Source organism: Cibotium barometz, chromosome 6, assembly GCF_041138505.1.
Source record: "Cibotium barometz isolate CiBa-2024 chromosome 6, ASM4113850v1, whole genome shotgun sequence".
Classification (NCBI taxonomy): domain Eukaryota; kingdom Viridiplantae; phylum Streptophyta; class Polypodiopsida; order Cyatheales; family Cibotiaceae; genus Cibotium; species Cibotium barometz.
This window is the reverse complement of record NC_141051.1, coordinates 36,914,045-36,939,642: the sequence shown is the minus strand read 5'-3', so window position 1 is coordinate 36,939,642 and position 25,598 is coordinate 36,914,045. Positions and strand designations below refer to the sequence as shown.

Here is a 25,598-nt window from a genome sequence, read left to right as displayed (position 1 = left end):
GGTCCAATTAGCCCAGCGGCCCGAAACACACAATCTCGCTATATTATTGTGGCCACTGACTATATGACCAAATGGGCTGAAGCGAAAGCGACACGTAAGGCAGATGCGAGGACAACAGCCAAGTTCCTCTTTGAAAATATAATCATACGATTCGGTTGTCCTTTTGAACTTGTGAGCGACAATGGTACGCATTTTATAAATGAAGTGATTAAGGAGCTCACAACAAATTTCATGATCTCCCATCATAAATCTACTCCTTACTATCCGCAAGCGAATGGCCAAGCCAAGAGTACAAATAAGACATTAATCTCTATTTTGACAAAGACAGTTGAAGCTCATCGCACGGATTGAGATCTTAAGCTTACGACAGCTTTATGGGCCTATCGTACTGCGTACAAAGTGGCTATTAAGTGCACACCATTCAAAAATGGTATATGGCCAAGAAGCAGTCATGCCGTGGGAATTTGTCATTCCTAGTCTTCGTGTTGCTACTCAAGAGGGTTGGGATGGTAATCCCTTAGTAGAGCGTCTATATATCCTTGAGCGGCTAAACGAAGAAAGACAATTGGCTGTATACAATGCCCTTGTGGAGAAGGATAGAAGGAAAAAATGGTTTGATCGCCATCTAAAGGACAAGGACATCAAGGTTGGGGATAAAGTCCTGATGTATGGAGTGCGAAACGAAAAGAAGAAGCTCAAATATGCTGGTAAGGGACCATATAGAGTATGTGAAATTACCCCACAAGGTACCATCAGAGTGGAGACTCTCGACGGAGTTGAAACCATTGGATTCCTTAATGGGAGTAAATTCAAAAGATACTATGACCCCCTGAGCCAGGAGGAGTTACATGCAATCCATCAAAAGAAGGCAGCTAAAGAACAAGCTGAGCTTAAAAAGATACAAGCGAGAGTCGAAGCCAAAGAACGTCAACAGCGTGCTAGGAGACAACGAGAAGCCAACTTGGGAATTACGCAAGTATTTTTCGAGGAAGCAGAGGAGGATGCACTGGAATCTGACCCACCTCTAAGATACCCAATTGAGTTACAGAGTCCTTACGGGGAGGTGCTGTATAATGCATTATTGGATACAGGAGCTCAACACAATTTGCTATCATATGGCGTGTGGTGTCAACTGGGAAAACCACCTTTATCCAAGAGTTCTATCCAAGTTCAAGGAATCAACAAGAAGAAAACCCCTGTCTCAGGAATTCTGCACACTCCGGTTGCTTATGACAAGGGAACCATAATTCAAAGCTTTTTGGTTATGCCTGCTCTGGTACCATGGAAGGGACTGTAATCTTAGGGCGCAAATGGATGATGGCCACCAAGTGCAATATCGATTGGGCAACCAGACAAGTCACAACGCAAGAACCAACACTAGGTCTGACCGCTCAAAATCCCGCACCTAAGTCATCCATTCAAATGTTAGATAATGAAAAATCACAAAGTCCAATGGCAAAACCATCTGCGATTGTTGGCCACCCCTCTAACGCTTCAACGCCAAGAGTGGAAACAGGCAAGGTGGTCCCTAAAGCTTCGCTTACTATGCCAAAGAGTACATACAAATGGGTCCCCAAAGCTTCGTTAACAGCTACTTCCCCTGCTCAATCTCGTTCAGCCACCAAGAAGCCTCGTAAAAGGAAAGCAGCTACCCACCCGAGAAAGGGCAATGTAACATCGCGATGGATCGCTAAAAAATTATTAGTAGCCCAAGGGTACTATGAGGGGAATGACCAGATTTGAGTCCCTAAACATAAGTTGAATCCCTTTACATCACCTGTAAAACCTTGCAAACCAATTGTTGCCACCCCAATGACAATTCAAGACCGTGGTAAGGGAAAGGTAATAGAGTGCTCCGCACCACTTCTTCCAGAGTTAGTTTGGATTCCTAAACGATATCGATCATTACCACCTAGCTCAGGAAGGGGGGAGCCACATGAAGCTTCTAGCTCCTCATGCCAGGCACACACTCATATAGAAGTTTCTACATGCTCTACACCTACTCTTGTCAACACCTAACAAAAAACCGATGAGTCTACGTCTCCCCTTGTAATAGTATCGTCGGAAACCATTTCCTCCATTCGTCAATGGGAGCGTACACTACCATCTCTGCAATTGGATGTGGCCACAAGGGTCATAAAAAGCTATCTGCCCACATCACAACCTATGACCCGCTGGACAAATTGGTTCCAAGAGGCTGCAACATCATTGCAAATAATATGATCTACCCAAGGAAAGGGGGAGCATGTACTCACGCTCGACATTCTAATGCTTCCTCCTTAACCTTAACCCCTGACCATGTAATTGCCAAATTCAAGGGGATGTATATATATAGCTTCATACATTAAAAAAAAAAACAAAGAAAAGAAAAACAAAAAATAGTAAAAAGAGCAAGAGCACAAAAACAAGAGAAATATCCATATACAATCAAGAACTAGATTGACCTGTCATAAACCTACTGATGCTATATCTGTGTTTATAGATATGGCAGATGCACGATCATCATACACTTCATCCACTCCCACCTTTGGTGAGAGGTATCATCTATACCTTTCTCAGATATTTCACATGTGCTATCCTGTTATTGAAACTGAATGGGATCATATAGATGTACTAGCCAGAGAGGAAAATGTTGAGGAATTAGAATGGTTAATTCGCTTATTGACCATGACTGACCCCTACTCCGTAGAGGACATATCCCCATTAGCCCAATGCTTTCCTTTTCCACAAGATGACTATCCTCGCATGGTTACATTCTTGATGAGTTTATGTGGATGGGAAATTGAAAAGGAAATATCTGACAATGATGAATGGACGGATGAAACTCATGGCACTACTGAGGTTGACTTTATTTATTTGGATGATGCGGATAGAGGCTTAGCCTTAGGGCTAGAGCCAGGACTCTACAACATCCTCTTACCATATCCTCAGTAGTAGTGTGGTGACTGGTAGGTAGGTTAGTGTTTTCAAGTTTTTTCTAGTTTAGATTCCTTAAACAAGTCTTGAAATTTTCACACTGATGTGCCTCTCGAGGTATAGTGCTTGTTAGTTGATTGTACAGGTTGAAAAGTTTGAGGTGGGTTCACTTTCAAGTCCTGAGACTGTCGCGGCAACGTTCATCAAAATATATCTACATCAAATTGCAAGCTGTCTCGTCAAATCAAGGAGATCTCCAATTACAGGTGTAATTCTTCCATACCCACTCTCTTTCGTTTTTACTGTTCAATTAATTGCATAAACTATAATGCATGACCACATGGAAATTATCAATGTACTACTTAGTTTTTGAAGTTGCTTGCATGTTAGTGTAAATCATTAATGAGCTTAACTTTATTGGAAATATTCCTAGGCAGCATGACGTCTTTAGTTAACCTTGGAATACGATTGTCTTAGGTCTAGGGTCAAACCATCTTAATGTTTGACACCTGGTCATGTGTGTGTTGACCTCTAGGACATAGCTATTACCCCTTTGTCGAAAGGATGCAAGACAAATCATAGTTCAGGAGCGAAGATCAAAAGAGATAGATTTTTTTTTTAAAAAAGCCTACAATAAATGGCAATACAAGTCTATGATGTGCTTTAATGTTGGCCTATCGCCTTATTGATACTTGGTAGGCGAGGAGTATTCTACTCCAGACTGATGCCTTGGTTGGTAGGGGGTAGCCTTGCCTAAAGTGAGCTAATAGATTCCTGGATAATGCCTTGTGTTAAACATGGTACCAGGATCGATGTTAGTTTTGCCTTAGGAAGGTCGCCATTGTGTGTAAAAATTGTCATGTGCATTAAAAAAAAAAATAAAGGCAAAAAGCTCCTGTAACTCTGATGTTTCTTGTGTCCCTAGGCTTGTGGTATTAACTTGTTCTTAGAGTAGACACAGTGTGGTCATCTGTTTATTTATTAAGCTTGGTTATTTTCCTTGACTTAGGCCAGTTATAAACCTTGATTAACCTTTGACACCTTGCTTACTCTTGATTTACTTTCAATAATTTTAAACTCCTGTTAATTTGCTACACTATCTCATTCATGTGACCCTTAAACTAAGTTCTCATAGCAAAATCCATTGTGGTCTAACATGCTTGAATTTATACACTTTATATCTTTTGAATTCCAGCATACTTTCACTCTACTTCCCTGTTTTGCAGACGGTCAACAACAACCCTCTCGAGCTTACCATACCATAGCTTCCGAGGACGGAATCTACATCAGGAAGGGGGGCATGTTAACCTATGACGGACATTGAGACGTACTCTGTTTTACGTCATTAATTTAAATATTCTGAGTCATGGGCCGGGCTTGTCGGCACCATATGTTAAGGATGAAGGGATTGGGTGATCGTCGATGAGAGGCACACCTTGAATATTAGTAGGATAAGGGTTAGGATCGGTCGGCCATGTATGGGCGCCCAAGTGTGAACGGCCAAGTCACCTATAAGAGTCAAATGTAACCCTAAAATCTTCATTCTCATGTGTTGTGAATACAAGAGTGCTCTTGTCTTATCTCTTTGGTTTCCTTCTCCTGCGTGTGTGTGTGTGAGAGAGAGAGAGAGTGAGAGAGCGATCGAGCACTGTGTAGCGGCACGGCGGCAGAGAGGCGGTAGAGCGACGACGGCGGCGGCTCCTTCACGACTGCGACGCGGGAATCCTTCAAGGCGGCGGTTGAGCGGTGAGTGACACACCTTGTGCATTCTGTTTGAGCTTCCTTCCCTGGTTGTATGCTTGCAGCCATTCGTGGCTCGCATACGGTGTTCGGCAAGTCCCGAGCTACGACCTGTGCGGCAAAAGCGCACAAGGTCAAGACATAAATGGAGATCAAGGAGTATATATCATGAGGGAAATTCACCTCTGTAAGGTCATAAATGCTGCTGAACTTGAGAATTAGACTAAAGCTAAGGAGTAAAGTTGTCATGTTGGAGGAGGATGGTTGTGGAGGATGACACCATACAGAGGAGGGACATTTATAGAGGAATTAGGTATCCTACAACCTATTCCCTCTTTATCACCTTTAAAATCCAAGATGGAAGTAGATAAAATGAAGGAATACAAGAGTATAACCAATCAATCATGTTAGCAGGTCATCGACCACCAGCATAATCTACTTATAATAGCTAGGAGGAAGAAAGTAGTTAAGCCTATAAAGACTAAATGATTTCTTTATTTTTCCTTAATGTTAAAGAATTCAATGGCCAAAAACTAATCCTTGAGATTGCATCACTAGATTTTAGACAGCCACATATTTCCCAACTTCTTACATTTTAGGTGTGAAGGTGTGATAAAATAGTTACATGGATTTGTTCTAATGATGCCTTTGGTAAAGGTGGTATGGTTATAGGCATCAAGTTATCTTCACATGTCTATATAGGCAAAGAGGTTCATTTTGATAATGGATGGGTCAAGGCCGAGGTAAACACTGGAGCTCACATGACCTTATTTTTTATATATTTGCCCCAAACTCTGTTCCAACTCATTCAGCCATGTGGAATAGTGTGCAATCATACGTTCAAGAGGTAGTACTAAATGGGAGATTTCAATAATATGGACTCTTACAAAGATAGATTGTGGGGTAAGGGGAAAATGATTTGTGGGGCAGGGAGCTCCTTCTATGAAATAACATGATTAAATGACTGGATTTATTTGACCATACATATATATACATTTTTTCATGGCATAATTTGTGCACGAGTTGTCCTACCCATCAAGCTATGCTAGATACATTGCATTTATCTTTTTATAGTGCTGATTCTTTTTGTAATTAGAGTGTGCATACACTCACTACTTGTTTTCTATATGAACACTATCATACTATTCTTTTCCCTAGAGAACCCTAGTTAACCTAAGCATGCTTACTTTAAATGTAACATAACTCTCTTCCATTTTTTCTAGGTCAGGAGGAGAATGTTAAAAATTGACCCAATTTGGATTGTTCACTATTTTTCCCTTAAGCCTTTTGGAATCCAACTTTGGAATCTAGATATACAAGATATACTTAAAGATCTTGTGGTTGAGAAGTTGGAATCACATAAGTAAGGAATGATATATCAACACCTTTTGAGAAGCTATGGAGTAGGGACAAGAGGCTGCAACACAATAGATTCTAATGCTAAAGACAAAAAAATAAGGCTACAAGCAAATTCTTATTTGGAAAAAACAAGTATAGCTTAGGGATTGGTATTCTTTAGTGCATTTCTATGCACATAAGGCTAAGAGTCATCATTTTCTTAGAATTTTCCAAAATGTCTTAACCAATTTCAAGTTCAGGCTTTTTTTTTAAATTGGGATTCATCCCCTCTTGTTGGTAACTTGACAATTATTCCATAAGTAAGAAAATTAATTCTTTTTTCTTGGATCTGCCCACACCCTCTAAAACTTCTTATTCCATGTTTTCTTCGAATCTCTAACATGCCACCTTGAGCTTAATGTGAAAGTCATGCCTAAATGTTACATATCGGATTCCATTCAACCCTTCTCTACCTCTCCATAAAAAATATTTCATTAAGAAAGGAATTATGGGAGATTGGTAAAGCGTTTGATTCACATTCTTGAGTGCTATGGGATTCCATTCAACCCTTCTCTACCTCTCCATCAAAAATATTTCATTAAGAAAGGAATTACAGAAGATTGGTAAAGCGTTTGATTCACATTATTGAGTGCTATGAGGGACACATTATTTCATCCATAGAAAGTCTATAGATGGCCCTAAAATGACTTTGAGTAGCCCATTGATTAGCTTTATTGTACCAAGTTTCCTTACATTGTTTCATTGCTTTCCTAGCTAGCTTTCTACCCATCTCGAACTACATAGAGTCTAGTTGGGAGGAGGGAAAAACAAAGGGAAGCCAAATGGACTCCCATCTTACAGCATTGAGTTTTCAAATCCACACGATTGAATTATAGGTTTTCTAAAATGCCAAGCCTTTACAGAGTAGAGCCTTTTAGGCTAAATATGAAGGGGACATGACAAACGTGGTCAAAGGAAAATTAGATCAACTAGGAAAACCTTTGCAACAAAGCTTGGGAACATTATTCAAAAGAAGCATTGCCCATTTAGCTGCAAGTTTGTGTGAATACTTAACAAGGTTTGGGACATCCAGTTCGCCTTCTTCCTTTCGGGTTCCATGCTGCCAATTTAGGACTGCCATCACACTGCAAAAATATTATCAACAAAGAATCAACATGCTGCCTTATACCTTCTTGTGAAGGAACCCAATAATTGAAAGAGTAGGTTAAGGAGCAGACTAAGTAATTCTTGATTTGAATTGGTTACCTTTCCGCCTCTTAATTTTCTAAGCAAACCTAATCCTTTCTTTGTTGGGGGTTGATTATGAAAACCCATAAGGATACAACAAACCCATATGTTATTCTAGAATCCATAGGGATACATAATAGTCTAAACACTTGACCTTTCTAAATTCTTTAACATTCTAGCATGGCTAGAAAGGGGGTCTCATCTTTCTTTAAAAGGTGATATATTATTTTAGAGTGATTAATTTTGAGCCAAAAGCTAAGAAAAATGTTTATAGACAAGATCAAAGGGCTTCTAGACACACTCGGTCATTTTGCACGTTGAAATTTGTGTCGTTGCAAACAACTCATTAATTAACCATTTGATGAGTAAAACCTAAGGGAGACTTGGATCCTCACAATTTCCCTTGGTCTAGTTACTCATGAATAAGCCACCCCAATGCATCTGTGACTATTGCAAAGAGTAAGGGGGAAAGAGGGCGACCTTGCAAGATAGAACAATTCAAAGCGAAGCCGGTAGTAAGGACTCCATTGACTTGAACTCGTTCAAAGGCCTATATTCTAAAGGTCCACCCATTTTGTTGTTTGAGACTCTATCTAGTATTTGGTTATGGTTATGAGTGGTTGGGGTCATATAGTAATAATTTTACCATAAAGATTAGCTTGTCCCCAAAACCAACATTTGTCATAGCTTGAGTTATGAAGTCCCATCCCACTATCTTGCTCTATCAAAGTCAATCTTAATGAACATAATGTCATGATTGGATTCCTCTGCCCACTCCACATCTTCCCAAAGTGATCTAGAATATGTTTAATTTTAATGAACCCTTTCTATATAGGGCATATAATGGTATATCCATCAAAGGGGAGAGGCGAGGCTATGATCATAGACAAGGTTAAGAAGAGACTTATGTGATTACCTCTCTCCGTCAGAACTCAAAATCATCTCCATATTCAAGCCACCAAAATCTCTTATTTGTGGAGATAGCCTACCATTATTGCTATCTCCATGAGATGTAACATTTTTTCATATCTTTAAGAGTGTTTTTTGCAATTAAAAGAAAATGGATACCGTTGGTTCCACACTCTGATAGAGTTTGACAAAAAGTAGGAACCTAAGCAAGATATGATCTAATGCTACCTTATCTAGCACCTTAGTTTAGCAATATACATCCTAATACACATTTATTAGACTAGGAAAAAAAGAGACTAGTGTTGAATGTGTAAAGAAAAAAGGGACAGTTGTTAAATGTGCACGACAGAGAGGAAGAGCCTTGACCAATTAGCAACCCAAAGAGAGAGAGAGGGACATCACCATGGAAGACACATAGAGAGAGAGTTGTAGGGTTGGCAGAGAGAGGCGGCTCACAAGAGAGAGGAGACAACAGAGAAGAGTTTGCAAGAGATACCTAGCAAATGTACCCAGAGCACCAGAAAAGCAAGTATGTCCATGAGACCCATGCAGCATGGCATCACATGTGATTTTTGGCATGGACAAAGACACGTGTTGGAAAAATAGCAAGAAAAACTCCTTTCTAAAAATAGAGACCAAACTCTAAGGGGCTTAACGTATGGTATTTCTTTAGAGAAATTCATTAATTAATGAAAAAAACATTTTAGTGGCTTAATTGGAGTGAGTTTGTTTAATTATTTTTAGGACACCACAAATTTCATGTGACGGCAGCTACAGGCGAAGGATGGTGAGCGCTAGCGACCTCATTCTGCTGCCTCTCGACGCGGACCTCACCTCCTACTACACCAGCTTCAGCGTCCATGTGAGCACTCGCTTCCCGTTTTCTCTTGAAGCTCCACTGAAACTGGAAATACCTAAGGATCCCTGTGGTTTTGCAGGGGAAGGAGTTCGCCTTCAGTGTCTTCAACCTGCCACCTCCCACAGCCTCAGGGAAATCGACTCTCAGGGACGCCAAGATCAAGTGTGACTCAGAAATCAGAGACTTGCTGGCGGGTTTCGACACCATCTTGCAACAGGTGAGCTCCTCTCACATTTCTATCCATATATATAAGGACTGGAGTCATCCTCTAGAAGTTATCTGAGCCAGGAAATTACATATAATGGAACCCAACAGGTTGTTGATGTTAACCATAGGGCTAGCAAATCTTCTATTCACTATGAAAGGTGCTACAAGAAATGAAAAATCAATGTCTCCAAAACTTTTGCAAACCAATTAATTAAGACTAAGCCAATCTTGTTTCATGAAATGGCTCCTTTTATGGGTTCTTGCCCGGAGCATGATAGACCAGCACCGCCTTTGTGGGCTTCTCCTTAGGGTTCTTGGCGGGGGCAAGGTAAACCATCCTCGTAGGCCTTTGTGGGATGCTCGTGTGGGTTCTAGCTCAGAGCAAAGTAAACCATCCTTAAAAAAATGCACCACCTTTTGCCTAAGCTCTGATACCATTGTTACATGTGGTGTAGCGGAAGCTTCTTAATTGTGGTCAGGTGTGTGGTAATTGCTGATTATGAAAGAAACTAAGAAGAAGAGAGAGAGAGAGAGAGAGAGAGAGAGAGAGAGAGAGAGAGAGCATACACAGTACACCTTATGGGGGCCCAATCACCCACTGCTTTGATTGCTACAAATTGAAATGAGTTCAAATCTGCCCTGAACTGGACCTGACCTGAGATTTTCCCCATAGGGAACCACCTCCTGGATTCTTGTGTTTATGGGCTGAGGTGCTGCCTGACCTGTGACTGTAGATCTGCAGGTCGCCTGCTGCACCTTCGGGTCATGAGCCTGATGAGTTGGCTGTCGACTCCACCCCGCGATTGATCTCTGTCGGCTAATTTCCAAATCGGAATTTCTAGCATGGAAATTTATGCAGTAAATAGATGGGCGGAAGAGAAACTTTGACTCTAGCACCATTTCATAAAGCTTGGCCAATGTGTGACCAATCATGATAGTCTTGGAGTTGCTTGCATCTGATGGGTCCCCCTCTTCAAGGATGGGGATGATGATGTTGGTGGACCAGGATGGTGGTGATGATGTTGGTGGACCATGACATAAAACTCTATTGTTGAGCATGTGTGCCAGCAGAGGGGCAAGGGTATGACATGCATGTGCAATGTGCTCTACCGATAGTCCCTCATGGTCTGTGGCTGTAGTGACCATAGCGACATTGAAGAGGGTCGATGAGGTAGGAGGAAGGTCGGGTGGTGGGACAACCTGGTCGCTGCCCCTGTGATGCAACATTTAAACTATAGTTTCAGTTTTTAAGTGACCTATTTTTGACACTTACCTGCACTGGGTGTCTTGCCAGCGTCTAAATGAGAGCGCAGATTTACCCTCTTTTATCCTGGAACTGAAGGACATTCTTGTAAGTTCTTTTTGTTCTTTGTCATGGTAGCTCATCTGTTTTAGCTGTATTGAAAAAGATTCATGTTTTTCTCATGAAATTGAGTTTGCTTTACGAAGGCAAGCTCATTAATAATCTGGTAATATATCTTAATTGCAGGAAAGCATCAGCTTCGCCCACACTCAAGCTTCCCTACCACCTGCAAAGTTTTATCAAAGCATTTTTACTGAGGTAAAGAAACCCATGTGCATTGCATCTCAGGGTCTTTACAGACAGTCTCCCCACCCATCAGACAGGCAGGGTTTGGACAAGAGAATTCCTGCCCGTGAAGGGGGACGGTGGTCGGGTGAGATATTTGCTTTTTATGGAAGAGCTTATGGCTGTAAAGCTCCTTAACACTATGGAGTGGCTGCTGGGGCTACTTCTTGTCAGTAAAATTATCACTGAAGTGTTTTATATCGGGTTGAACACATAATAGTTTAGCTAGCATCCATGTGCACCGGCTGCACTGATCCAGCATGTTTGTCTATATTTTCAGATAGATGCTATGGGCTGGAATAATCTTGCGTATGTCGGATCAGATCTTGCACAGCTCAATTTCCGGATCTTGTAACTCTTCAAAAACTTCAATTGTTTGCCTCAATTTTGACTGTGATGTGCAATTCTAGGATGGTTACAAACTCATGATTTTTTTGAAAAACAAGTGACCAGGCTGGCCGGGAGCACATAGTAGAGGTTATACTGCCCATTGGTTATCCAAAAGCTCAGCCCATGGCTTCCGCTGTGAGTATGGTGTCCTTGAGAAGGAGTTTAGCTGAATTTTCATACTCTACTTCTCATTGCTATATATACAGAACTATTCAAGGTCAAATGGATGAGCTTTTTTGTTGAATACGTTTTCATGGTAGAACATAATGTATGAGGATAGTGTCTCTTTACTACTTCAGATTTGTTTTTTATTGCACTGCTTATCTCTCACATCCACAGGGCACACTATCTCACCTAGGGTACAGTGGCCTAGCTGACAGAGGTTCTCTACAGGACACTGGAAGTATCGTGCCATCTATGTTCACAGAGGCTCCCTCTAGATCTTGTTCCAGAGTCACCCTTCCAACCTCATCACTCAGTTGTGAAGATAGATTGGGAGATCCTATGGGAACTTGGGTTACATGGGAGGTTGAGCTCCAAAGAGGCCATTGAGAGCACACAAACATTTTACCCACACCTTATCCTCCATTTTGGATAGGATACAAAATCCTTCACGGAGGTACAGACTAGATAAGAAGTTTTCATGTGTACTTGGTGACATAGTTCCGTCTGGTTCATCATAGTGCTTGGCATTGTTTGGAGCTACTAGGATGAGCTTTTTTGTTGAATACGTTTTCATGGTAGAACATAATGTATGAGGATAGTGTCTCTTTACTACTTCAGATTTGTTTTTTATTGCACTGCTTATCTCTCACATCCACAGGGCACACTATCTCACCTAGGGTACAGTGGCCTAGCTGACAGAGGTTCTCTACAGGACACTGGAAGTATCGTGCCATCTATGTTCACAGAGGCTCCCTCTAGATCTTGTTCCAGAGTCACCCTTCCAACCTCATCACTCAGTTGTGAAGATAGATTGGGAGATCCTATGGGAACTTGGCTTACATGGGAGGTTGAGCTCCAAAGAGGCCATTGAGAGCACACAAACATTTTACCCACACCTTATCCTCCATTTTGGATAGGATACAAAATCCTTCACGGAGGTACAGACTAGATAAGAAGTTTTCATGTGTACTTGGTGACATAGTTCCTTCTGGTTCATCATAGTGCTTGGCATTCTTTGGAGCTACTAGGATCCTGATCGGCTCCACCATCAGTGACTGTAGTATTGAGTCCTCCTTTATAAAGGACTCTGTCCTCATATGTTCCGCTCAACCAGAGTGTCCTCTTTGCCCCCCCTGCCTTACTCTCTGAGGCATTATGCATGTCCACATGGGATTGCATCGTGTCATGATGTAATCTCAATCTTCATTGTGAATCAGACAAGAAACTTTAGGGGCAAATGCTTTGCATCCACTATGAATTCGTGTACTTCCAATGCCTTCAACCTCCACTCCCTCAACAGAGAAGAGTGAAGTGTCTTTTGCTGGGTTCCGATCAAGAACAATAACATGTTGGGGGGCTTCAATCCTGGAGAAGGTTTATGACCATAGGATCAGGTTTGTAAGATTCTTGAAAGGTGAGAGGAATGGCCAAGTCAATCTGTAAGCCTCTCCTTGTCAGGCTCTGGGAGGCTTTCAAAGCTATCCAAATATCACAAGAAGAGGCTGGAGTTTGGACTTCTATCTTATCGAGACCATTTCGCATGTAACCACTGACCCTCAAATGCGGTCCTTGCTGATCCCTGATAAAATGTGTTCCTTAAGATGGGCTGCCTAGCAATTCTCCCTCGGTAGTAGAAGGGGCTTGTCTCTGATTTCGCGTGGGCAATTCGACAAAGTTTTTTCATACTATGATCTTATAGCTCAAACCACTAAAGTTGACTGTGGCTAACTAATAGGGAACCTAAAAAAGAGGTTTGGTATGTACACGAAAGTATCCTATTAATGGACCATTTAATGCGTAGCATGCCTAATAGAAGTTATAGAACTTTTGACAGCATCTCACTAACAATAAACTCAAGATCTCTTTTACAATGACAGGATCTGCCTTGCACAGTTGAGCTTGACTGGCAGGAAGGAGCAAATATCAAAACACTTTTACAGCAATACAAAGAGGTGTGACTGATCATAATGAGAAGAACCTGCAGTAACTTAGTTTTTGTTGTTTATAGCTATGAATCATATGGGAAACTCCTCCTTGTTTTCTTCTGTGTGAATGGAACAGTGTTTGCGTACGCACAAGGCTGTTGTGTGTTTTTTGACAGGTTGTTCAAAGGTATCAAGATTTCTGGACAGTGATGGAGGACCTAGACAAAAAGTTTTGGATCATGGAGCCTGAACACCCTTCACGAGCAAATACATTTCGCCGTGTCGCCCTTGGTGTGTATGTGACATGATATGCCTTTTGTTTGTTAGAACGTTCGCCTGCAGGGTAACCTGCTCTCTCTCATGCAGGCCAAGGGGGCATACTTGGCAGGTCCTTAGTGCCTCCTTGGGTCTCTCACACCAACATCAGGTCTTGTATATAGGGGGTGATGGTAGCTTGGCAAAAATCAGTGAGTGTGCAAATGGCATACTGTGGGATTGGCTCTGTCAAATAGTAGGCATTTTGTCTTCTCTGAGTTGATCCAGGGCAGGATCAATGTCAATCATTTCCTAAGGAAGGAAATGAGGGGAGGAAAGCTGGTGACAGATGTTGCTTGGCCCGTTAGAGCTATTTTTTGGGAATGCTATCTCAAGCTGAAAGGACCATATATACGATTCTAGTCAGCATGGGGATGCAAAGTTTAATTGGTCTTGTGCAAGGGATTGGGTCGTTTCTGGTTAATAGTGAATGATGACACATGCATGGTCATTGCTACCATATGATGTGTTTGGGATGGAGTCTTAATTTTGGGCAATCCCGCTCAGGCTATCTCAAGCTGAAAGGACCATATATATGATCCTAGTCCGCATGGGGATGCAAAGTTAAACTGGTCTTGCGCAAGGGATTGGGTCATTTCTGGTTAATAGTGAATGATGACACATGGATGTTCATTGCTCCCATATGATGTGTTTGGGATGGAGTCTTTATTTTGGGGCAATCCCGTTCAGGATGCCCTGTTTTGGGGCAATCGGTGGCATCCCATATGATGTGTTTGGGATAGAGTCTTAATTTTGGGGCAATCACGCTCAGGATGCCCTGTTTTGGGGCAATTGGTGGCATCCAATTTCCTTTGGAGATGAATGCTGTCTATTTCTTCTGATCTGATTTGTTTTAGAGTTTTTGAGATTCCTGCTGGTCCTTGTGACTACTATGCTCCTGGCCTTGGCTATATTGATGGACTGCAGGTCTGAAGTCTTGGGCCAGGTCCAAAGCTAGGTCAAGCACTGCAAAGTCAAACCCTTCCATTCAACATTTAATGTCAAATCACAATCCAAAGATGAATGATTCAAGCTGGCTTGGTTTTCATGCATGCACGACTCCCTGTCCTTCTGTCGAATTGCATGATACATGTCTTTGAGCTTCTGGATGTAGCAAGGAGCTCTTTGGCTATCATGTATACTTGACTTCCCCTTTGCCATGTGCTTGATGAAAATCTGCCCCCACTAAGTCATTGCTGTGCTGGTGAGCTAGATAGAGGCTTGTAGCACTTTCATCTTAGGCTGCTGTGAAATAGGATTCAAAATGGTTAAGGTTCCCAAAGCGGGCCTGGTCTACCCTTGTAGTCCGTCGTATCACTTTACAAAGTAGGGTTCTCAATTGAGCTGCTTTCAATGGTTTTTCTGCAGACCGCAACCCTCACCCTAACAAGTAGCTCGAGCGTGACATGCATCTGCTATTAGGGACTGATGGATGAGATTGAAAATTGGGTTGTTTGTTTCCTTGTTTATAAAAAGTGAATTAGTAACTGCCCATGGGCATGTAGCTTGGGTGCAACTCCCAATGCAGGGACTGTGGGTGGAATCGTTCCAGCCTACCCTGTTGTACACACCATGTCTATAATAACTTCAAAACACCAATTGATGCAGGTGGTCATTGTTCTCTTTCTTTAACCGTTGATCCGTTGGCACCTCGCTCGATTCCTGAGTATGTCCATCGATGCTTCACTTTTGTGTTCAAATAAATTAAGAAATAAAGAGTCGTGTGATTTGGCCTGACTTGCTTTGTTCGTGTATCAAACAGGTGTCGTTTTTTTGGATCTGACATGACCATAGCACCTCTTAGGAAAAAACTCAACAGCAACATTCGCAAATGGTAATCTCTCGATCCTGCAGGCAGTAAGTTGTCTCGTACTTGAGAAACTGTGTTACTGTTAAGAGTCATTCGAGTTTCTTTTTCTGAGTATGTACTATTGTGGTCACCCACAGCCAATTTTTGAGTATGTACTATTGTGGTCACCCCTCTAACACAGCCAATTTTTAAAATCCCTCTTGTTTATAGATCATGTAGCACTATTGTGTTAAGGACCAACTGATTAAAAGATGATAAAGAAAAGAAACACCATCTCCAAGTAATTCCAGCTGTGAGCATAATTGACTACAGGAAAATGCAGTTTTACTAAAGTGGGTCCTTCCTCAAAACTCAGGAATGAGGCTAGATTTCTGACAGAAAACCTCATGAAGGTTTTGGAGGTGGTGTTTCCGTCACGACAAGAGAATACTCAAGAGGACATCAGTGTTGGTTGTGGAATCTGTTATGCTTTTCGTCTCTCGGATGGTACATACTCGACAAAACAGCTATCAGTTGAGGTCTCCATTTGTTATCCCTTGGAAAAAGAATTGCGTATAAGGTTGCTTGCTGGTGTTTTAGATGATCCTACAAGCAAAAGCTTTGGTAAAGAAGGGAGTGTACCAGATCGAGCATGTGATAATGGCAACTGTGGAAGACCCTTTCATACCAACTGCCTTGCTGAGTGGTTGCGGTCGATCACGACAACTCGACAGTTAACTACTTGTCCTTTAACTGGTGGTTGTTAACTCTAGTTTCTCTAATGAATTTCGGATCATGTTTGTGCTCTGGTAATGTTATATATTTGATTCTTGTGTGTAGGTCATTTGATGTGCTTTTTGGGAACTGCCCCTACTGCTCTCATCCCATTGCAGTGAAGTTGACATCAACATAAGCTTCCCTTAATGCAATCAAGAGATCTCATGCAGGTGAAGTATCACAAGTGGGTGAAGAGTTTAATGATCATTGATTTTTTAGAATGTTATTGGAGGAGACCTTGTCAGCAACGCTACAATATTTAATGCAAGGTCTTGAGATACTTTTGAGCTATTAGTTAAATTTTGGTAAAATATCCTATATACTATATCTCAAATATGTAAGAACTAGATCCACACGAAGGTAAGTGTTAATACTCGCCAAGAAACTACCAATGGGTGGCTACATGACTAATTATCTCCCCCACTTTTATGAAACCCTACTCCTCGCTTTACATCAGTTTGAAGTTGTTCCATTAGATCTATGCAACAACCATGGTTATACAAAAGAATAGTGTTAGATGAAAACCACACAGCAATCATGTGCTATTTGCAATAAGAGCAACCACACCACTGACACATGCTTTTACAACACTCGGAACAGGAACCGGAGAGTAGTGGAAAGATAATAACGTCAATAACAAACGGGTTCTAGCTGTCAATCAACTCGCTACCGGGTCTCAAAACAACAGACCTTATGGAAGAGGAGGTGGAAGATTTGGACAGATAGGAATTGGATTGATATGCTACTATTGTAGTGTCCCTTTGCATACGCAAAATGACTATCCTATACTACAACCCCATCGGCAAGAACTGCAAGAGGCAAGGCCACAAAGAGAGGCATACCAGGAGGAGCTATGGCGGTGAACATGGATTAATGGACAATAAAACAACAAGAGAAGCCACCAGAAGTGATGGGTAGTATAAGGTTGCAAGGACTTGTCAAGATAGTCACATGCAAGAATGCTGATTCGGAACAAAAGTAGAAGCCAGAACAGTGGGTAGGGTAGCAGAGGGTCCGAAAGCAAATCACCAAGCTTGTGCAGAGTGCACAAGGAATGGTGCGAACAATGGAAGAAAGCCCGCTCTTGAATGAGCATGAAGACCCGGATTTGGACAGGACAAGCCTGGTTAGGAAAAGGGAAGACATTGTAGCAGGCAAGAAGTCACTAGGCAACGATAAGAAGGGATACAGAAGTGCCAAATGGAGCCTATTAAAGCCCAAAGTAGTAAAAGAATCTTGTAGAAGGAAGTGGAAAGGAATCCGGAGCAAGTCTGGATAGGAAAACTGACAAGGGAAGGTCAGGAAAACGAAAGAGAAGCCAATGAGGAAGAAGGAAAAGTGAACATAGGCCAAAGTATGCCCAGTCACAAAATGAGGACCAACAACCCTGAGGAGGAATATGACTTGTGGGAGGATCTCAGCAAGATGAAGCTGAACATAACATTAGATCAAATGTTGAATCTGGTGCCCAACTACAGGCAAAAGCTTCTCGAGGCCATAGTGTCGAATGAAAAGTTGGCGTAGATGCCTGTTTAAGAAATGGAGAATCTGGCTATAGAATATAGAAATGTGGAAACAGTCCAAGACTGTGACAGCTGTTTCGGAAGTGACCATAAACGGTGCTCACGATGTGGAAGGTGGTCAGACTGAGCGTTCTATCACCGAGTGCAACAACTTCTCCATTTCTAGAGAACTAGAGATTTGAGGAAAGAATGAAAGAAGCACAAGCCCAGCTTAAAAGGCTTAGAACAAGAATGAGAGAAGCACAAGCCCAACTTAGAAGGCATGAACAAGAGAAGATTATCTTACATCTCATGGGAGCTAGCCAAGAGAGATGTGCTTTCAATATGGCAATGCACAGAGAAGGTTCTTCCAGCCTCATGGATTGAGGCATGAAGAGGATTTGGTTACATGAGGTAGTACTAGAGAGATTGAATAGGAAATGGAGGAGGGTATGCCACCTCTAGAGCCTATTCCAGATGAGCCTCAAGAAGGCCTAGATTCTCTTGCAACACCTCTCTTAGGCAATAATGACCTATCAAGAGAAATTTTGGAGAAGACTTACACCAAGTCTGAAATAGACGCAATGTTAAGAATCCTAGGAGTTCCACGAGTATATGAGAGGCATGGTGTTACATGAAGGGAACCTGGGAGAAGCAGTCTTAAACAATGATGTAAATAGGAGTGTAGGAGCTATTCTAATACCACCTGACCCAAGGATACATATAAATTAACATGCTGGAAGCCACAAGAGGCCAAGGTAAGGGTGGTGGGACATAGGAAGGATGCCGTACGAGGCCCCAACCAGAGCCAATTGGAGTAGCCCCTCATATGGGAGTTGCAACAACCACTGACCTCTTTGTGGTACCACACTGGCACCACAAAGAGCAACACCAATCAAAAGTCCAATCATGTAGCAAGATTAATCTCAAAATTCTAAAGTGATGGTGATGCCATACAACACCTAGAGATATTTGAATTAGTGTGTGAGACTTGTGGTCCGAATAGTGAACCAAATGAAAATACCCTTACACTAGAAGGGGAGGCACACCAATGGTATCAATCACTGAAGACATTCTTGAGCTACTTCAACTTGATGACATAGAATCTGTCACTATGGTAGCTCCGTCACATGCATCATCATGTCGTATAGGCACACGATGACCTCAAAAAGATGATTAAAAGATATGAGTCTGGATGAGCTAAGCACTGTACTTCTAAATAAGACAAAGCTAAAAGAGGTAAGGGATGTATCCACCACAAACCAACATCTATACCCTTGATGGGAGTTGGTATGATGCTCAATATGTTGGAAAAATCACACGAGCACACCGAGTGCCCTCAGTTGAGGCCTTGCCCCTGTTGATGTACTGTACGCATTGTATGTGACTTGGGAACCATGATATGAGTGTGTAGGTACCCACGTCAGCAAACACGACGACTAAAAGTACCTCAGTTACTGCAGTAGTTAGCTTTACGTGCACCACTTGGTAAGGGCTTGTACTAGGGGAAAGTATATCAAATGTGCAAAACTAGATGAGGGGAATGTATAGAGTACCTGAAGTGCCTATACTGCCACCTATCCTACCACCACAACAACTGGCACCTCACATAACATTGATAGGAGTTTTTGAGGAGCCTAATGATGGTCATATTTATTGCATGAGGCATTGTAGTGGAATCTTAGTCGTGCTCATAACATTTAGCTTTGGCATTTTAATAAGTGTTAGGTCTAGAAGCCTCAAAAGGATGGGCACCCATGCATGTTAAGTATAGCTTTTAGTTGCTTAAAAAAAAACCAAGCTGGAACACATGCAATCTTGCCAAAATCGGGCTGCAATGGCTAGTTGCCCAACTTTGAGTTGGTAGAGAGTGGGTACTTGCAAGGCTATTTGAGAAAATGCACACACTCTCTCCCTCTATTGAGCCTAGAATGGTGTTGGCTAGTTTTGTGATTTCATCATGGACGATTAGGCCCTTGCCAAGAATTCCCTCTTATTTTTGACAAGGAGTAGCTTAATGCACCTTCTGGCTGGACAAAGAAGGTATTAGTGTTATTGATTATGTAGATGTTTATTGTTGGTTTTGGAGGTACCATCTGAGGCTCTTGAAGGATATTGGTTGGCATGGAAGCTCATAATTCCATATCCAAGGCTCTAGGTGTAGGTGCTCTCGTGTGTACAAGGTGTTGTTGGGTGTTGGTTGGTGGTGCTATTGTGTGGATGCTATGAGCTTGGATGGGCATGTAGCCTTCATATTGAGATATTTAGAGATTGTGTAGGTGTTGCAGATTCGAGATAGGTTGCATGTTGTGAAGTTTAGGTTGTTAATTATGTGTTACAGGTGTTTGTATAGGCTATAAGCAGCTATAGAGGTGGTTGTTAGTTTGGCCTCACATCTTCGTGGTGCCCCCATTGAGGAGCTTTCTTCAAGTACCTTCAGTTTGCAAGTGGTGTGAGTTGAAGCAAGATGGCTCAAGATTTTCCAAATTTTTGTGATTTGCCAGAAGAGGATACGTAGTTTATAAAGGGATGGGAATGAAGTCTCTCATCTTGGACAAACAAGATTCCACAATCATGTTGGAGGATTCTTGTTTTCTGTTTTGGTCATTGAGAGCCATGAATGAAGAAATGTCTACATTGATTTCATCCACTCTATGTGAAAGAGTGATTTGGAGTATAATGCAACCAAGGCTACTTTTTTGGATCATTATAGGAAAGTGGAAGACCTGATCAAATTGTGGCATGAGATTATGGTTCTTAGAGAGAATAAAATTGGACGTTTTTTTAGGCTTTTAATCAACTTTGGGATAGATGGTGTGCATCTTTAGAGGCTGAGGTTCCCCCAGCCATGCTTAAGAAAGATGGATTTATTACCAGCTTGAAAGGGAGACTTAGGTTGAAGGTAGAGCTCAAGAAGCCTCAAACATTCAATCATGCTATTACCATAGCAAGGGAGAAAGAGTGGAATATGCAGAGATTGGGTTAGATTGGCATGAAGACATGGCACAAGGTGGAAACTAGAGTTGAGGAGAAACCCAAGTTGCCGATTCAAGAGATCGTGCCAATTTCAGGTGAACAGATACCTCAAGAGTTTGCTAGGTCATCTGATGATAACCAGCTGTGGAAGGACATGCATCACATGGTGAGCATGATGAAGAACATGAGCATAACCAGGGTTGGTGGTGGTGGTAGAGAAAGAGGAAGAGGCATGTGTGGGAGAGGAACTTATTTTGGATCATGGGCCTATCCTTTTGAAGGCCAAACTAAGTGGAATGCAAGAAGAGGTAGAGGCATGTATGGTGGAAGGGGTATGGAACAATATCAATGTTATAATTGTGATGAGTGGGGACATACGTAGCCTATGTGTGACAAGCCTCCAAGGATGGGAGGTGATATGTTTCCTTTAACTCTAAATTTGAATAATAGGGCCAATGAGTATGCAGTGGAGATTAAGGATAGAGTTGGTCCTAGTGGTCCTACTTTGGAAGAGAAAAGGAAAGCCACACTAAGCATTATTCAAATTGAGGAAGCAAAGGCTAATGTTATGCCGGTAAGCAAGAGGACAAGGGATCAATGGTGTAGGGCCTAGTAAGAAGAAGAGAAAACATGTATAAGGGTGCAACCAAAAAGAAGAAAGAGGAAACCAAGAAAGCAGACAGTAAACCTACTTGTCCATCTCTCGATCTGAATCAAGCAAAAACTTCGTGACCAATTCCAGCTCCTAAATACAAAGAATAGACTACCCTTGAACTAAACTAGTTTTTCTTTGACAAAAATCACCAAGAATCTAGTTGGATAGTTAGACAAATGATGGATAGATTACCTTGATGAGAGATCAGGGATTCTCATTATGAAATTGGGAATTAAGGAAAAAGGGATTTTGTGGAACTAATCTCAAGTTGGGAATTTTACTTGCATAGAACCTCTGTTTTCATTTACAGGACTATTTTACGCCAGAATGCTGGAGGAAGCATTTGGCATGTGTTTCTAAGAAGAGGTTCGTTTTGCAACAGCTGCTGCTGGCGGGGAGTCATCGAGGGACGTCGCTCGAGGACAAAGCCTGTCGAGGTCTTGACCAACCTCGGTACGGTTAAAATGGTGCGCTTCTAACACGATGGGCGAGGATCGATGAAGCGGTCCCTGAGTGAAGTGCTAGGACACCTAAGGAGGATCCTAGAGGGTTCTGACCAGGTGATGCACGGGCTCACGGTTGCTAGGACACCCATGTGTAAAAAGTAAGATTTTTGTGAATCAAATTTTGATATTGGATCTCGTTGGTTGGCCAGCTGGTCTTCAATGGAGAGTCCAGATGACATATTTTGTAACATAATGGACTCAGAATTTTGGAGGATGATGATGAGTAATATTATGATTTCTATTGATAAAGACAAACGAATCTGTTATAAATGGCAATTTCATATTAGGTGTGTATGTGGAATGCCTACCTTAATTTTTGCATGAAACGTCGGCTAGGGGGCATGGGAACTCTTTTCCTCGGTACTCGGGCAAAACATAACCAAATCTTTATAAAGGAATCCCACCAATATAGTGGTCGGGTGGCGGGTGGTTGGCTAACCCATGGGCCGGTTTGCTAGATGTGAGGATTCTTGCGAAACAATTAAGATACGATTAGTTACGTTAATTAGATTAAGTCCTGAGAAGACCCTTGTTTTTGTGGGAGGGAATCAGCGACGGCTGTGCCTCGTTAAAGGAGGAAAAAAGAGGTGATTCTATGGACCAAGTGCAAGTCTCTTCTTTGATCTAACCATGTGACTTTAGGTTCGATCAGATTAGTTTGAATAGTTAAGACTTTAAGTCGTTAGATTAATTTCCCCACCGTTAGAAGATTTTCCCATGGCAGAATCGCCTATGCTTTCCGGGCGAGCGAAGTTTTTTTGGGCTTGGTTTCGGAGGAACTACTGGGCTAGTCCCTTGTCCAGACATCCGCAGGCGAGGCCCCGAGTGTGGATCCTCGCCCCGCACGAGAGGCTAACGCTACTTCCGCCCGCCACCAACGCCCTCGGAGGGGGCACCGCAGAGTGGGGGCGGGGGTCTCACATGGGGGGTGAATGCATTGTGCACCACAACAAGGTGTTGAGGTGCAATACGACCCATGTAATGGGCCAACACAGCATCTCTTCCAAAACCCTTGCATGTGCCACCTTTACGTTGAGCCCAAGCATCTATAGAGACTATATGCTGCACACAAGAAAGAGGATTAGTGAAATTCTACTAGTATTATCAATTATATTTATTAGATTCATACATAATTTATCTTATCGTGTGTTTGAAATCAGAGCTAACCACCTCAGGCTTGCAAATGTCAATGGAGGACTTGTGTTCCTCCAACGACACTAATGTAGCATCCTCAGACTCTCTGGTCGACGACAATTATTCCTGAGCTTTTCTAAACTCCTCCTCAATCACAAGGCTTTGATCAGCCTCTGCAATTGATGATTTCAGAATCTTAATCGACTCATGCACACCACCCTGCACCAGAACAAGCCCTTGTTGCAAAGCCTCCCCAAGCCCTTGTTGTTGTCGATGGGAAATTCATCATTCACAGCTAACAAGGAGAGGCACTCGGCTTGGTTGAGCTTGTAGACCTTTTCTAGGTCATGTAAAAAGAGGAATTCCTCCCCTTCAATCACCAGAGAGCTGAGCTTACTAAGCTCAAGCTCCGACATCTCATGTGTAACCTCCTTTCCCTTGTCCACAACATCTGGTACATCTAGGGTACTAAGCTCAAGCTCAAGCTTCGGCATCTCATGTGTAACCTCCTTTCCCTTGTCCACAACATCTGGTACATCTAGGGTACCCTCTATAGGACCCTCCCCCACCTCTTCTCCACCCTCTTTTGTGGCTGAGGCACTTGTCTCTCCAGAGTATGCCACCAATGCCTTTGACGAGGATGCTTCACCAGATTGAGGTGCCTCAATTTGGAGGAGGAGATCTTTGGCCATAACGGCCTCAACAATCTGGTTGAGGACCTTAGGTTTAGGATCCTCCTCCTTGCCTTGTACCATGCCTCCAATTGAGACGTCCTCCACCTCTACCTCTTCATCAGAGTCTTGCTCATCACCACAAAGTTGAAGGTGGCAAACCAAGAGAGGAAATCAAGCCCAATCTTCCCCCTCTGAAGTGCAAGCATCTCCTCCTTGGTGATCTGCTTGTAGTGACCATCAAGGCACTGAATATCTTGGAATTTTTGCAACCTCTTGAGGGCATTCGTCGGTCATTCTTGTTGATATATTGTAGGAGATTGCATGGCACCAAATCACCGTCCTCCTATGGTATCGACAGTCCAGGGCCTCATGTACTCCTCCATGTGGTCAAGAGTACCTATGTAGTCCTCTTCTGCCAAGAGGATGGTTGTTCTAAAGTCAATCTTGCTGGGAGAAGATAAAGAAAAGTTCCTCTCTGTCAGGCCACTCGATGCTCTGTAAGAATTGGAGAAACCTCTAGTATGCCATGTTTGGGTCCATGCTGGAAGGAGTGACGAATGCTAGAAATGGAGAGATGAGTGGTGAAAGAGAGAGGAACTTCAAAACAAAGTGTTAGAAAATGAGAGAGGTCCTATATTTATAGACCTCAAAATTAAACATTGGGCATTTCAGACTATAACATAAGGGACGAGTAAATTTCAGACTATAACATAAGGGACTAGTAAATAACCCCAAATTTATATAAAGAAATAAATTTAATCGACAAGACATAACACAAGTGGTCATTCACAAGGAACCATCATTTTATAATAGGTTTGATACAAAACCATCTTAATTACAAAAAAAAGACAAATAGCCCCTCGACGACTTGGGACACTAATTCTGAAGTTGAGATTTGGATCCACCGTTACTCCAGTCTTTGCAAACCTTTAGGCTCTTCTCCAAACATCTTCCAATCTAAACAAGGAAATTCAAGTGTAATAAATAAAATAACATATTCAAAAAACACAAAGCAATGCAAGTTTACAAATATCAAAGCTCACCTTTCGTCAGCCAATCTTGATGCAAGCTTGCTTCTTGGACATCTTGAAATCCCAGAATGAGCAAATGCTCCCAAACATCTCCTAAGCTCCATTCATTGCTTGCATTCACTACCTCAATTGAACCATCAGGAAGAGTCACAGATAAATCTATGGGTGTATCCACACCCTCACTTGATTTTGCAAGGGAACCCACTTCCCCCATTCTTCTTCATCCATCGTTTCATAGAAGAATCGAATGGATAAGCTCTGACGAGTCTTCAAGTATCGAAAGGTCACACTTGAAGGCACCACTTTACATGAGTAGATGTCACCTTTGTGAAACCCCTCCACAATATTCCATCCAATACCCAAGACATTCTCAATTTGTTCAATTTGCAATTTCTTGCAAATGAACATTGTTAGGGTGGGTTGTGGAGAAAGCTTAGAGAACATAAATACAAATAGATGGATTGGGGCAAACCATCCAAGCCCCACAGACTTAGAGGCCTTAGAGAATTTTAAGGAGGAGTGTATGTCAGAATACATCTTGTTTTTGAAAGCATTAACACTCCACCTATCTAGAACTGGCCACTCTACACTGTGTAAAGAGTCCACAGGGATCTCCTCAAGGCCACCATATTCTGTAGGCCGAGAAGGGACTTTATAAGAGTGTGTGTGAAAGAATATATTTTTATTGAAGAGGGATCTATGATTCTCACCTAGAAACATAAGCTCACCTATTGTACTATGAAAAGCACTAAACACACCACGGAGGCTTCTCAAAGGTTGTTCTTCAATATAGCTTACTAGAGGTAGGCATAATGAGATGTATGGGTGAAGAAGAGTGAGGAAAAGAGAGGGCACAACAACTTAAGAAATGATTAAAGAAATAGAAGATTATGAAGAAATAGAAGATTAAAGTTTGGTATGGGCAATCAAGAGAGAGCAAGATGAGATTAGGGA

At 42.1% G+C, this 25,598-nt stretch overlaps 1 protein-coding gene across 2 annotated transcripts; it reads left to right on the top strand.

The window, feature by feature from the left end:
* Positions 1 to 8,881: 8,881 nt before the first annotated feature.
* Positions 8,882 to 16,457, top strand: LOC147637699 (zinc ion binding protein). Of its 2 annotated transcripts, none has more exons than XR_015266073.1 (13): positions 8,882 to 9,013; positions 9,090 to 9,227; positions 10,512 to 10,568; positions 10,707 to 10,778; positions 11,086 to 11,156; positions 11,252 to 11,330; positions 13,238 to 13,312; positions 13,462 to 13,576; positions 15,209 to 15,266; positions 15,363 to 15,434; positions 15,723 to 15,896; positions 15,990 to 16,122; positions 16,230 to 16,457. XR_015266073.1 is itself a non-coding variant. In XM_086799525.1 (13 exons), exons 1-13 carry the CDS (start codon positions 8,936 to 8,938, stop codon positions 16,300 to 16,302), a joined length of 1,152 nt encoding a protein of 383 aa, XP_086655651.1. In that variant the 5' UTR covers positions 8,882 to 8,935; the 3' UTR covers positions 16,303 to 16,457. The 2 variants fall into 2 exon arrangements, 1 of the variants encoding a protein (XP_086655651.1); XM_086799525.1 differs by having other exon boundaries at positions 15,766 to 15,896.
* The last annotated feature ends 9,141 nt before the right edge of the window (positions 16,458 to 25,598 follow it).

Coding starts and splice junctions, on each gene's coding strand:
- LOC147637699 (XM_086799525.1), top strand. CDS start 8,936: ATGGTGAGCGCTAGCGACCTCATTCTGCTGCCTCTCGACGCGGACCTC. Junction 10,779..11,085: donor ATCAAAGCATTTTTACTGAG/GTAAAGAAACCC, acceptor CTATATTTTCAG/ATAGATGCTATGGGCTGGAA. Junction 13,577..15,208: donor ATTTCGCCGTGTCGCCCTTG/GTGTGTATGTGA, acceptor CAATTGATGCAG/GTGGTCATTGTTCTCTTTCT.